General features: G+C 42.4%; 1 protein-coding gene across 3 annotated transcripts in view; it reads left to right on the top strand.

Annotated features, from left to right (window-relative positions):
* Window positions 1-539: 539 nt before the first annotated feature.
* MOB2 (MOB kinase activator 2) overlaps window positions 540-14,943 on the top strand; it is a 164,542-nt gene continuing 150,138 nt past the window's right edge. Inside the window, exons 1-2 of one of the 3 annotated variants that reach the window (XM_048852907.2) lie at window positions 540-822; window positions 3,328-3,384. In XM_048852907.2, coding sequence (XP_048708864.1) covers window positions 806-822; window positions 3,328-3,384 — 74 coding nt within the window. In that variant the 5' untranslated portion in view covers window positions 540-805. Of the gene's footprint in view, window positions 823-3,327; window positions 3,385-13,382; window positions 13,462-14,943 lie in introns of all 3 variants that reach the window. The other 2 variants (XM_048852908.2, XM_048852913.2) reach the window with 2 other exon arrangements.

Genomic DNA, 14,943 nt, shown 5'->3' with positions numbered 1-14,943 from the left:
ATAATACCCAGTTCTTAGCTATGCTAATCTCCTAACGGGCAGATCAGTCATAAAGTAAAACCCCGTCACAGCGATGGCCCCATGCAATTATTAAACAGGAAGCCAAAGGAATAACAAAAACAATGAGAAAAGGAGGACTTGCGGCACCTTAGAGATTAACCAATTTATTTGGGCATCAGCTTTCGCGGGCTGCAACCCACTTCACCGGATGCGCGCACGGGGAGTCCGATCGGCTACTCTTTAAGGTGCCGTCGGACTCCTCATTGTTTTTGTGGATACAGACTAACACGGCTACCCCTCTGATAGGTGGACTAACAGTCACTCAGGCCCCGATCCGGGGGGCCCCTGGTGGCAGAGGAGACACCCTGCCTGGTGCGCTCCGCCCAGCAGGGGCTCCACGTGGCCCCAGCCTGCGCGCCGGACTACATTTCCCATGGTGCCCCGGGTGGGGAAGGGGGAACACTTCCGGGTTAGCAGTAGCAGAGGGAGGGGCCTGTGTGTTTACTTCCGGCCTCCCTGGGAGTGTGTCTGAGGCTAAGGGGACCCGGCGCAGCCTGGGGGCAGGAGCGTGAGCCCGGCCGAGCCGCCAGCCCGCCCGCCCGCCGCCGGGGGGGCGAGGGGGAGGGGCCAGGTGGGGGCGGGCGCCAGCCCCGCCGCCGGGGGCCGGGCGGCCCCATGCGCAGCCCCAGAGGCCGGAGCGGGTGGTGAGCTCGGGCAGGACGCAGGAGCCCGCCCCGGCTCCTCCCCGGCCCCGCGCCCAGCGGGCGGCGCAGCAGCGGAGCAGGAGCGAGCACCCGGGAGAGCCATGGACTGGCTTATGGGGTGAGTGGCGCGGGGGGCTGCGGGGGGCTGGGGTCGCGGGGGTGCAGCTGGGGGGGGTTGAGGGGTACAGGTAGAACGGGGGGGCTGGGAGCCTGGGGGGGCTGAGGGGGTACAGGTAGAACGGGGGGGCTGGGAGCCTGGGGGGGGCTGAGGGGGTACAGGTAGAGCTTGGGGCTGCTGGCCTGGGTCTGGGGGGAGGCTGGGGTGGGGGGCACGGCTGGAGGGTGCAGCTGGAGGGTGCTGGGTGTGAAGCGCAGGTGGCCCTAGGCGGGGAATCCTCTTGCTCTGTCCAGTGGAGGCAAGCTCTGGTGTCAGCAGCCCAGGGGTGGGTCCCGTCCCTTGCAGATTTCTCGCTCTGGTGTCAGCAGCCCAGGGGTGGGTCCCGTCCCTTGCAGATTTCTCCTCAACTCGTCTGGCTTGGGAGGGGCAGGAGCGAGGGGCAGGGTGTGTGTGGAGCGGCCTGGGGATTTCTTGCCTATCTGTGAATGCAGGTGATGCTAAGAGTGGCAAGGAGTTTTCCTTCTTATCTGGGGTCAGGAGGTGCCTCTAAGCAGCTGGTGGCCACCCGCTGGTCCCTGAGTGGCAAGGAATACACTGACATGGGGTAGCTTCAGGTGACATGGGGACCCTGTGGCCTAGTTTGAGATACATAGGGAGACCAGGGGACACGAAAAACACAGGAATTAGCGAAAAACCTCAGAGTGAAAAGCCTCTTCACTTCCCCCTGAGCTATGTGGTGCCGTCTGATAGTGGCCATAAAATTTAATGCATTATAGAGACTGTTGGTTACACCTCAAAGGTGGCAGTTGGTGAACAGAGGGGAGCATACTGGGGTGGTAAGGGACTCTATCCTGCTGAGAAGCATGGGCTCCCCAGGTTGGGAAGCATGAGAAACAGTGAAATAGCATGGGACTCCTCTTCCTGCTAAGGGACAAGGGAAATACATGACTAATCAATTGTTCAGGGCTGAAAAGACAGTAAGTGTGGTCTCCAGCAGTGACATTGAGAGGAGAAATACCATATTAGAATGTGCTTATAGGGTTACACAGTATCAAGCTTGTAAAATGTTTGGGGTTATATTTGGGTACCTTGTCTATTGATTGCTATGTGGCGATTGGCTGTTGACTGGTTTCCAGGGTAGGAGAGATGCAGAAAAGAACTTTCTCTGTTCTGCAAATTAATCTGTATAAGAGCAACTAATTTCTTTCCTTTTTTGGATATAAAAAAGGCAGGCATTGCATGTCTCAATACATTTCTATCAGTGTAGTGAGACTGCTATTTCTGCAGCAGAAGTTTAGTTCTGACCTAGGAGTTTGCCAAGATCTGATCTGAATGGCTTGCTGGGGAGTGGAGGAAGACAACTCAGCAGAGATTAAAACCAAATCACTGCTGTGCCAGAGGACTTGGATAGCATGGGATTAATAGTGCTAATTACACAGAGACAGAAGGTAGAAAGCGATTTGCTGCTGGTTTTATGTTTAAAAATCTTAGCAAGAGAGACACCTGTACAGTAGAATGGAGTGACCTGATATATTATCAGTGTCCCAGAGAAAGAGATTTGATAGCTTATTGCAAGAATTTTGCTGATGACCTGTACTCATGTGAACTGAATAACTGTGGATCAGAATCAGGTGGGCGGCAAATTTATGATTCCGTGACCCTTGGTCTTAAGTTAGTTGGTTTTGTACAGTAGTTTGATCCTTAGTGTGATGTTTTACTATCTGTGTTACATCCTCCGTAGTATGACAGCACTGGAAAATGGGATCACAGCCTATCTGTGTTGCTAGGTCAGATAGTACGTTTTTTACATGGAAAAACTACCCAGTTCCACTTCTTCTTTTTCTGAAACTGAAGTAACTGGATAGTTGGTAAACTGACAGCATTTGTCTGCTCTGCTCTTTTATTAAGAAAACAGATTTCTTTGGACTGGATATGTCCAACTCTAGATCCAATTGTCAAGACTTCTATAACTAGTATTAACTCTAATGTTGACTAATAAGCTAATGGGCATGGACTCCTGCACATTTTCTGGGTAGATTGTTAGTATGGCTTTCCTACAACAAATTAATTAATAGAAGTATAGTGTTTGAGACATGCAAGGCCTTTTTGTGTGATATGCATTGGAAAGCTGGCATCATGCAGGTTAGAAGGAAATACTGTTATTAGTTACTAATAATGAAGATGTTGGTCTAATTGGGTTTCTTTTGATTGTGTTTTTAGCAACTACTAGGCAACTAGAGCCTACCATATTTGCTTTATGTAAACAAATCTAAAAGAAACTTGAGTATTGTTGTGGAGAGTTAAGTGAAAGGATGCTTCATTTAAAAAAAAAAAAGAAAAAGCGTATCCCAGTACTTAAACAGAAGACTTAGACGGCTTAAGATGGTTCTTTCACTCCCATTTTGTACAAACTATTATCATAAACTAGCCAAGAACCAAACTTCGTGATGTTACTAGACTTTCATTGTATTAGAATGTAAATTTTCTCATCATTCATGTTTTTAGGCTTGTTGGAAGTTTGCTATGTATTACTGCTGCCACTGTACATGTAATCTTTCCAAGGTGGGTGAACTCAAGTTGGAGTGGAGAACGTCTCTTTGCCTACATTAATTTTCATTGATCTTGGCTTGTCTGTGGATTACGTTTGTTCTTTGCTGTTACCTGATACTTCTGTTAATGTCCAAACTTTGTGTACCTTGCAGTCTTTTGCATTGTCACAGGGTGTGTCTTCACAGCACAGTAAGATCAAGTTATAACTCAAATATTACCCCTAACTTGACCCCTTCGCTCACACACAAATCTATAGTTCGAGAAAACTGCTTTAAGCTCAAGGTAGCTAGCCAGTGGAGGGACTGAAGCTGAGTGCTGCTGAAGCTTGAACTAGGAACGCAGTGGGGATGCAATAACTTGAGTTACAACATGTCATCAGAAGATAGTCTTGTCATTCTATGCTGCTAATCAAATCACTGTGTATAACTCACGTTGTTTGGAAATGTGGTTACTCTCACTTGAGCTATGTTAGCTTCAATGCCCATAATCTAAGTGTGCTAATTTGAGCTACCTGTACTCTGGAGACACATTCATTCTTTCTTTCAAAGTTTGTAGAAGTTTTGTGTGGACTTTGTGGGTAATAAGGGGAAGGAAAACGGTGGGTATGTGGGGGAGAGAGGAGAAGACAACAACCTCTTAGGGTTTGTCTATACAAACTCTGCAGAGGCACTGCTGCAGTGCTTCAGTGAAGACACTATCTATGCCAGCAGGAGGGGTTCTTTCGTCAGTGTAGGTACTCCACCTTCCTCAGAGGCGGTAACTAAGTTGAGGGGGGGGGGGGGGGGGGAAATGACCTAGTGCTGTCTTTGCTGGGTGGTAGGTTGGTTTAACTGCATTGTTCGGGGTGTGGATTTTTCACGCCCCCTGAGCAAGGTAGTTCTACTGACTCAATTTCCTAGTGTAGACCAGGCCTCAATCTGTCCAACTGGCTGTTTCTGTCAGCAGCACTGTGTGTGTGTCTAAGTGAAATTATTCCTCGGGTTACTGAAAAAGAAACTTATGGTATTCAGTTTATTACGGCAGAGCTTTGAATAAATGTCAGTCTGCCTTATCTTCAACTAAAACTGCAATTGTTTCCAATCTCTTGTAAGGGAAAGGAGGAGCTGCAGAAAAACCTGCACAAAGAGGGAAGAACAAAACGTTGCACTTTGGAATACCACAGTTTTTTTTAATGAATTTCCTCTCTCACTTCTGCATATTAAGCTGCATCAGTCTGTTTTCTGATATCCCTGTGTATCAATGAGACTAATATGGAAAGAGTACAAGTCTTTCTTAATCAACTCTGAATACTGTGTCAAATGTGTTGGTACTCCCAAGAATGTTTTTCCTCGTGTTATCAATCATATTTTTTCTTGAATGCTCTGGACTGGAAAGCGCTCTACATGTTAAACTTTGTATCGTTATAGAAACTGGCTTTCAAAGGCAAATGAAAATTCTTTGTTTAAAATATAAACTAGGCAGCAACAGCAGCTAACCATGTTCTAGCTTCCCACTATTCCAGCTCATCTCACATTTATTGCACTTAGACCTCTTTATTCCTTAAAAGTCCTGTACAGTTGAGTGTTGTGTTGGGAAGTGGGGGAAGGGGAAGTTCTAATCATCCTACAGAGGGCAGCAGCCTAAGTGTCTCAGATTGCCACAGAGCACTTAATACAGAAATAGAAACTGGAGCCTATAAACAATGATGAATTTGTCAAAGAATAGGCAAATAACAGTAAGCTTGGCTGGCCACACACCAGAGTGTCACTGTGATCAGTTTGGTTAATTGTTGTTCTCTCAGATGCCTTAAAACTGTTGGAAGTTCTAGGGGAGAAAGCTGCATAACTGAGCTATTGGCATACATACAATCACATGTTAGTTTAAGACCCAAATAAATCTTAAGTCTCTCCTTTCCCTTGGAAAATGTCTTATCTTTCTCCTGAACATTGCCGTAACGAAGTTACTGATTGAAGGGTGTGTTCTCTTTGGTATATATGTGTAACTCCTATTAGTTACAATGGGAGTTGTGTCTGGAAAGAATAGAACAATAAGTTGTGCAATATCTTGGATCTTTATAAATAGAAGAGAGAAAGCTAAAAGTATTCCCATTGTACATAGAAAATATGTACCATGGCTTTGATTGGAGACCACAGATGCTTGGATGGTGGTGTTCACTGACATCTGACAGGAATCTAGGCTATACACTTAGTATTTCATTTTGAAAGAGGATTGATTTGCTGTTAAAGGTTTTCGGCTCTATTTGTAACACTAAATTTAAAGTAGCAACAAAGACAGATATTGTTCCTTTAGTTATGAAACCTTTTTAATTTGAATTTAAAACTCTTAATTGTAAAGGACAAAACCTTTTTTGAAAATGAAGTTGTAAATCTCACAAGCCTTGATTACTCTTTTAAATACGGGGTTCTGATACATAAATTGTAACATCTATGCCATCCAAAGAATGACTTTGAATATGCAGAGCAGCTTTATGTTACGTAGATATTTAAAAAGAAAAATCAGTTTGCCAGCAAACTACCTGTTAACAACCAGCTACTGCTTTATGGAAGGACTGAGGTGGAGGGAAGAAAAATGAGTGAAAATTGTTTAATTAAAAAGAACGTCTTTGTATTGCACTAAGCGATAATGTTTTCTTGACTAATTTTTCTTTGTGCTGTCATCTTTTACCACGTGAAAGACCTTGCAACCTAAGTCAATTTGCCGCAATCAAATGCTGTTCTTAGACTTGTGTGGCTATTGTTGTCTGTTGACCATGTATCCATATTCCATCCACAGTAGAGAATTGTGGCATTCCCAGTACCAGTGTGGTCCTTTGGAATGCTGGTAAAATGCGGAGTCCCAATACTGTGTCCAGATGTTTCACAAGGTATTTCCAGTACCGATAAGATTGTAGGACCTCTGAGTAAGTCTTAATGCATTTGTCCAGACTGCTTCAGTTGGAACTGTTTCAATGCAAGCATGATAGCATTGTAGCTACGATGCTTCCTTTGATCTTCCCACCAAGCTGTCACAACTTCTTCCCACCAATTCCTGGATCTATACAGGATAGGTGATACTAACCTGGTCTTGCTTTTGCTCTTACTCCTACTCTCTACCCCTTGCTTCTCTCCCAGGGAGGAATGCAGCACACAACAGCTTATTAAAAGTAACTATTTAGTTGTGCGATTTTTATTCTACAATAAATATTATTCAGTACAACTTTACAATAATAATTTTTGGGCCATGGATCTTTAGCTCGTGGAAAAAATACATATGTACACATGCTAATTTTATAGCAACAAATGAATGCGTGCCTTACTGTGGGTTGAACTGGCATGGCAGTGAAGCGGCTGCCTCAGCAGTATCTCCCAGACCTATAATATCTGAGGAGGGCACTGTGTGCCCTGGTTTAAATTCTCGCTCATACATATCCATGGTATTTCAGTAGCCACTACCCAGACCTCTCTCCCCTAGTACTTTCCCCAGGAGATGGACATTATTAGATGTGCTGTGGGAGTGAAGAATTTTTAGGCAGCTTGGAGGGCTGTCCTCCTTTCACTCGTGTATCTGACTTTTAGAGGTGATAAGAAGAAATAGTTCACCAAAATATGGAAAAGTTAGAGACTATAAACCAAGTCCCTTATCTAAAGAGTATTGGTACATGAAGTCAGCAGTGCTCATATAAGACACCAGGTACAGTTTACCTAAGCACTCTGTGACCAACTCGTGGCCTTCTGTGTTTTGAATGTAATTGAGGGAAAAGCCCTTGCCCTTCATGGTACATTCACAGTGGGGAGAGCTATTGGACATTATCATTTGGTTACTTCATTGGTTTAATCCAACATAACTTTAACACCTCTCTTTCTCTAAATCTCACATGCAACTGTATAAAAATTATATATGTACAGTCATATGTATACACAGTACATACAGTTCCCTGCCTAGCACACACCTGCTACCACAAATACCTATTCCTGGAATTATGGGATAAGTAGCACAATGCACAGGTTGGTGCAAGTGCTGTGTGTGGACACAGTGTATTAGTGCACACAAACAACTGTTTAGTGTGGACACTAATCCATCTGAAGAAGAATCAGTCAAAGAGAATCTCAGCTGCAATGGTCAACGTTGTGCAGAGATCTAGTCCTCTAGTGTAGAAGGGTTCCATGATCTTACCTTTACCTGGATAAGGTCAATGTATTTTAAGTTAAAATGAAGTGGCGAACCTTCCCGTCTACCAGCAGGCTTCTGACCGACTTTCTCTTCCTTCTTCAGGCCACTATGTGGAAAGCTAGAACATCCTGTGAGTTGTAAAGTTGTGGAGTGGTAGCATTGCTGCTTTGTAGATTGTGAAGCTAGTTAACAAAACCAGAATTGCATACTACTAACTATAGCACTGTTAGAAGACTTATGAGAATGCAGGAGTTCTTTATTAGAAAGCTGTGTATTCTTGAGGTAATGTCTAGTTGAAAATGAACTTCATCAGCATATGCAGACTACTATTATGGGGAGAGGTCTTAACACTGAGCTACTTTTTAAATAGCTAATAACTAGAGACTAAAGGTATACAAAGAACACTTAAATTGTAACACTTCTACCTACATCTGACTTTACAAGCCAATAAGAATCAAATATGCTAGTTTTCAGCTGTGCTAGATTTAATTTTGGGCTTGTCTATGCTACCCACTGCATTGGCAGGCAGTGATCGATCCAGTGGGGGGTCAATTTATTGCGTCTCGTATAGATGCGATAAATTGACCACTGAGTGCTCTCCTGTCGACTCTGGTACTCCACCAGAATGAGGAGCACAAGCGGAGTCGACGGGAGAGCGTCAGCTGTCGACTTACCGCAGTGAAGATACCGCAGTAAGTAGATCTAAGTATGTCGACTTCAGCTACAGTATTCACGTTGCGTATCTTAAATCGACCCCACGTGGTAGTGTAGACAAGCCCTTTGGCTGTGCTTGGACAGTATAAATTAAATGTAAGGAAATCAGCATATAGCTAGGAACAGTGAAGAAGTATGTGGTATGCTTTGTGTTCAGGTTGGCTGCTCCCCAGTACAGTTGAACAGATTAAGGTTAAAAGCAGTATACTCCTGGCCTGTGCAGAACAGGCATTTGTGTAAGGAAGTATTTTAATTTTGGGGATTCCTTGAAATTAACTAACTACAACAGAATGCCCTACCCCCAAAATATGGATTAAAATAAAAAATTACATTTCTACCCTCAGTTCTGTACACTGCAGTACCAGCATTTCCATCAGCTGACGTTAAAAAGGAGGCTGACTTGTTTCCCCTCGTTCCCCTTCTGCTTTTATAAGGTGATTTTTTTCTCCCCCCCCCACCCCCCCCATGGAGCTTTGCTAGGACCTCTCAGATGCACGAATATATGCTCATTTTGATTTTTAACTGACCTCACAACAGGTGTTTCCCTTTTGTATAATCTTTGCAAAATCAGGGTTTCATGAGCTGTTTTCCCTATTTGGAGAGAGTTGAAAAGAGACTCATAAAACACAGACCTCCATGGTCCTATCAAAGAGTCAAATGTTCCTCATTCACTTCCCATTCACACATATAATACCCAAGGACATGTTAAATCTATGCTCTTTGAACCCAAATAAAATTTGTACGTGTCATTGGACACTCTTAATATCTCTAGACTCTATTAAAGTGAAACTAAATATAGTTTTGCTTGAAAGAAACAGATAATAGAACCGAAAGTTTATCAAGACTGTCACAATGGGATTTTGCATCTCTTCTGGCGGGTGAAGGCATGGGAAAGAGACTAATAATTCAGCTGCTGCTGCTGCTGCTTTCGTATGGCTTCGGTAGATAGCAACCATTACAAATTTATATCTAGATTTGATAGCTATCACATTCACCAGCTCACTGCTGCGGCAATGTCCTTCAGACTCCTAGTGAAATAACTCAGATATGAGGTGCTCCATCGTTTGTGCCTGGTGACCACAGTCATATACAAGTGTTTGCCTCATTTTCCATTTAAACAGGGTTTGTCCACATCTCCCATAAGATTCAATCTACACCAGTCCTTCCGACGTAAAGCAAAACCAGCGGTTCCTCGGCAGGTTCAACGACAAGCTGTTTGTTTTGAGCAGTCGAAATGCTCCATGTGGCTCTCCATTGAGCCTCAGCGTTGAAGTTGAGTGTAAGGGTCTTGATGCAGTTCCATAAAGGGTTGTGGGATTTTAATCTTTACTTCGGCGGGTTCTGCAGGTGATGCATTGTGCAATGGGATCCTCATGTTTGCCCTGACATGGCTGAGAAAGCAAAATGTCTGGGCAGCTCTTCTAATCTGTGGAGACTGGATGTGCGATAGAACTGGGAGCCAGATATGAGCATTCCTGACACTATGCACATGCCATTGTTGAGTTGAGTATCAAGGAGTTGTGTGACTGCTGTGAGACCACACTTGCGCACAGTATTCAGCCGCAGAATATATACTTCCGGTTTGTAGGGCCTGTGGACTGAAGCCCCATGCTGTTCCGGCCAGTTTCCTGATAAGCGTGACATGAGACCTGATCTTATTGCTGTGTTCACGAGGTGTTGTCGAAAGGTCAAACTTTGGTTCAGTATAATGTCAGGATACTTTGGGTTAGCCTCATGGCTGACACTCTCACCACAGAACTGCACATTGAGTTTGGTATTCGCTTTCCATCTGAACAATAAAATGGCTGTCACCATGGTTTTTTTTTCCCCCCTAAGTTTCCAATGTTGGAAATAATTAGCCATTATGCTAAGATCTTGGGTTAGGATGCAGTTTGATGGTATCAAGGCCATTCAGTAATTACAATACTAGGGAGATCAGGAAAAGCTTGGTGTCCTCTACTATGCTTCTGAGGTATTAATGACTTTGCATGCTGTGTTGAGCTTCGGTTATTGATGAATTGTTTCCTCCTCTTGTCACTGCAGCTGTAGTACTCTGCATGTAAGTGAATTAAGGCTTCCTGTAAAGAGAGTCAGATGTGTCTGAAGCTGTTTTTGCTTTTTTCCTACCCAGTGCTGCTTGTATCCAGCCATACTTGGCCCTCCTTTAAGTTTTTCTTTCCTGTTCTCTTTCTGTAGAGGGCACAGCACAGGGATGCTCATTCCTACAAAACATTTAGAGAAGCATGTGAATATGTAAACAGATATCCTTAAAATTGAATTAAATGTACTTGAGGGGGAACTGCGCTTTTCATGCACTCAAAGTTCATACTTTGATCCACCCTGTATCTGTTAAAGTGGGGTTTTTTATTCAAATTCTTTCCTAACTCAATGCTGCAACGCTGCAGGGTGTAAATCTGGGATGACTGTGGCCCTCAGTAAATATTGAAAACGCTTACTGTCTCTTGATCCCCTTTTTTCCTGAATCCTTTTTCTGAATAACATGACATATTTTCATCATACTAATGAGGCATTTTAAGATATTTGAATTTAAGCAGAAATTAAGTTCTGTCTTCAGTCTACTGGCTATGTGTTTACTATAAAACCCCTATTCCTAGAACTGTTCTGACATCAGTAGTAGTGCATAAACAGAGCCACTATCACTTAAGTTCCTTTTAAGCATGAACTATATTTCCACTAACTGATAAGTAACTCTGGGAAAAAAAATCTTTCAAGCTTCCATCTGGGTGTCATATACAATGACAAGTAAATAAACTCTTAAAAAGCAGTTGGCAATGTTTTTCTCTGACTGAGAGCAGAGTATGAGGAAGCAGGTACTTGTTAATTTAAGTTTAGATCCCACAAATTACCTCCCGAGACACAGACCTTCAGTGGGTACACCTGGGAAGATTCATTACTAGGCTGTAACTCTTGATGACTTCCACTTGCCCATTTCCATAGCATCTGGGCATATGGCAAATATTAGAAGCAAGTCATGCATTATATTAAGCTGTTTGCAATGAACAGTACAAACAGTTAACACATTGAAACAAAGTGTACTGAGCTGATTCTATTTTCTGGTTGCCCAATCCTGTATCTTTTCTATTAGCTTGGTGGGCTACTGGAGAGAGCCCCTGACTAGCCAAGAACAAGTATTATTGGGGGTAGGCTAGTTACCTCACAGTAGATAATAAAGAGATGGCCTCAAGTCTCTGTTATTATAATCATTCTGTGGCAAAACAGTAAATGTGATAACTAACTGGATGTTTGTCATGAGAGTAATTAAAAATTTATAAATGGATCTAAAGGAAGTTTTGCCTAGCGAAAACAGGTGTGTAATGAATCTGGGGGGAAATGGAGGTTTGGGAGCTTTTGATTGAATGCAGCAATCCTGCCCAGGACAAGTTTCAGGAAGCGGCAGTTTGGATCAGCTCACGTTTTGGTTGTCTGCGTGGCTTTGCACTATGGGAAGCTTGTGGCATCATTCACTGACAGTCTGTGTACAAGAATCACTGGGTGCCCATTGACGTTGAGATTGTGGGATTTTTAAACAGCTGCATTAAGCAAATCTGAACTCTCCTTTGCCAGGTCTGCGTATACTGCGACTGTTGTTGATCAAAGGCAAAATTTTAATCCAGGTCTCAAAGTGATATGCTGGTGAAGTAAACTAATGTATTACTGTGTATCCTTTTCTGCAGTGCACTGTTTCCGCTCCCTAGTTAACAAGATGAGGAGACTGTGAAGCTTGTTTACTGAATGCAGTTTTTAAACATCCTTGTTAGTAGTATTCCACCCACTTTATTCTGGAATACAAAAAGCTGAGGCTGCTTCTCTTGCCATAGCAAGCTCTGTAAGGAAGGCATGTGATGCCTTGGCAGTGACGCATTGGTTTTAGTACTATTGAGGATTGTTAAATCAGTGAGCCACACGAGCTCTCCCTAGTGAATGAAGAATAAACTTGGTCTTATTAAATGTTCCTGCCAGAGATTGTTCACACGTTTTGGGCAATTGGACTCCTAGAAGTTTCCCCATTCTTGAGACAGCTTCTTCTGCAGGAGTTCTAAATTGCCTCACTTCAGAGTTACACTTGTCATTTTGACCTTTAACCATTCAATAGCAGCACAGAAAGAGTTTAAAAAAGACCTTGGTTGGTTGTTTTTTGTTGTTGTTGTTTTTTTAAGGAAAAAAAAGCAGTTTGGCTGCTGAAGGCAAGCTCTCAGAGGGGAGAGAATCTAGTCAGGGCAACAGTTCTTCACACAACCTGTAAAGCTGGATATTTGGCTCCTGTGTCAGAGGGGAGGTCAGTGGCAATGGAAATAGGACAGTGGGCATTTCTCCATTATGCTCCGCTTACTATTAAACAGATTATATGAATTCAAGTTTCAGCTAAATGCTTGCTTCTCTTCACAGTATGGAAGCACAATAGCAAGATCAAAAGAAAAGGGTAAAGAGGGAAGAGTCTGAAATGAATTTTGGAGGCTAGTCTGTGCTCCAGCTTACTGTTACCATAAGACAAGAACAATGGGGCAGTTGATTAAATAAAAGGATCTGCAAGGATGTAACACAATACTTAATAAACTTGTGGAACTGAAAGTTGTATAATACCACTAAAGCAACTTGCTTAGTATAATTCTGTAAAGATTAGATCATATTAACCAGAGTGTTCTCTGCATTTGTGCTAGCTACGATAAAAATGGCAAGTGTTTTCTGTCCTCGTGTGTCAAGGCATAAGCTGATCAGCCAGAACCAGCAAGAAACTTTCCCCTACAGAGGTTTATGCTGCCTTCTGAATCAATACATCATTGCAGTTGTCAGAGGCAGGATATTGGACTCGGTGGACCGTTGGTCTTTTTCAGTATGTCTGGACCTATGTTTCAGACATCTCTCTAAAATATATTGAAATAGCCTTTCTTCCTATTTGAGAATAGCCTCTCCTCCAATTTAGCTGCAAGCTGAAATATTTTTACTACTTTTACAGTTGTATTAAGTGCACTAGTTCATTAACTTATTATCTGGAAGTTTTAAAAAATGGCAATTTCATGTATCATGTTTCTTGGTGCTGTCTATGACTCTCCGAGCATTTGCGCTTCTTTGAGGTCTTCGTACTGCAGGCTTAAGAAACAATTATCCCTCCTTCCATGCTTTTTCAGATCATGTGAACTTCTGACAGTGTCCCTACTATGGAGCTATGGGTCAGGTCTCCTGTTATGTTTCATCCCCACCCATGTTGTAAGTAAGGTAAATTACAGTATCTTAGTCTATAAAGATGCCAGGATAAGTCTGTGCTCCTGATATTTACTGGTCCCCAAAGTTGTCAGAACTTTGAGACCTTGTCTGTCAGTGAGCATATGTTAAAACTTGTAATGATTCCCTGATACTAGGGGAAGGGAATGGACAGAATTGTCTGTTTAAAACACTCCCCTTTCCACCACCCCACCTCACGACCAGATCCAGTTGGACTTTCTGGAGATTGAACAAGTATCCCAGACTCTTGTGACACTTAATCACTGTGGTATTTAAATTTAAGTTGTTTCCATTGTGACAGATGTGGCAGTTTCCTGCAATATCTTTGGGAGATCTTACTGTAATAAGTTTAGTTATGGTTGTGGGCCTGGAACCAGGAACAGTGCGGGGAGATTAGGTAAATTCACTCAGATTGTAACACCTCCAGAGAGGTTCCACATTAGTGGTCCAGCAAGCTCCTCAGCTATCCCTTCTTAATCTCTTGGATGCAAATTATCTGGACCACTTGATTTTGAAATATCTAAGTTTAGTACCTTCTGTTTTAATATTCTCCAGAGATTAGTGGCATAGAAAGAATCTTATCACCATACAATGATATACATTAGCTGTTTTCTCCCCAAATACAGAAGAGAAATATTTAACATTTCTGCCTCTTCTGCATTATTACTGATAATTCTGTCTTTTCCAGCTATCAATGGAGCAATACCATTGTCAGGTGTCTCTTTGTTCCTAATATATTTTAAAAACTCCTTATTGTCCTTAATGCTACTGGCAGTAGATTTATTCTTGTGTCCCTTGGCTTCCTGTATCAATTTACTACAATTCCTAACTTCTGATTTATACTCATTACTATCAACTTCTCCTTTCTTCCATTTGTTGTAAAAAAAAAATAAAAAAATAAAAAAATTTTTTTTTCAGCTGCCTTCACTTCCCCTCTAAACTAGGTTTTTGTTTTTTAAGGAGCACAGTCTCTTTTTTCTTTTGTGGGACTGTGACTTTTCGGGCATCTAGTAAAGGCGGTTTTAAATTATTCTCATTGACTTGGTTTTTTGATAAATTTTTCCTCCCAGATTTGGCTCATAATTGTTCTATTAAAGCACCTTCATATTACTGGTCTGGACTTGACTCTGCTTGCACATATTAAATGTGATCAAGTAGTGACCACTTGTACCTAAGGTACCATTAACTTTTAGTTCTATGGTCAGTTTCTTTTTATCTCTTAGGATAAGGTCTAATATAGAATTCTTCTGGGTTGACTGCAACACTTTTTGAGATGGCATGTTGACCTGGGTCCTCTCCACTTCATTCTGTATTTCTTTTTGGACAGTTTATGTACTGTCAGCTCACATACTGCTTCTGGCTTGTATGCTGAACTGATGATTCACAAGATCAGATTTTAGTAGACTTTTATATCTGAATTTGAAGCGTTTGGCATCAGTCAGCATTTCTTTTTGTTTAATCATAACT

Source organism: Caretta caretta, chromosome 6 (genome assembly GCF_965140235.1).
Source record: "Caretta caretta isolate rCarCar2 chromosome 6, rCarCar1.hap1, whole genome shotgun sequence".
Taxonomy (NCBI): domain Eukaryota; kingdom Metazoa; phylum Chordata; order Testudines; family Cheloniidae; genus Caretta; species Caretta caretta.
The sequence above is the reverse complement of the archived record's forward strand: the minus strand, read 5'-3'. Positions and strand labels throughout refer to the sequence as shown.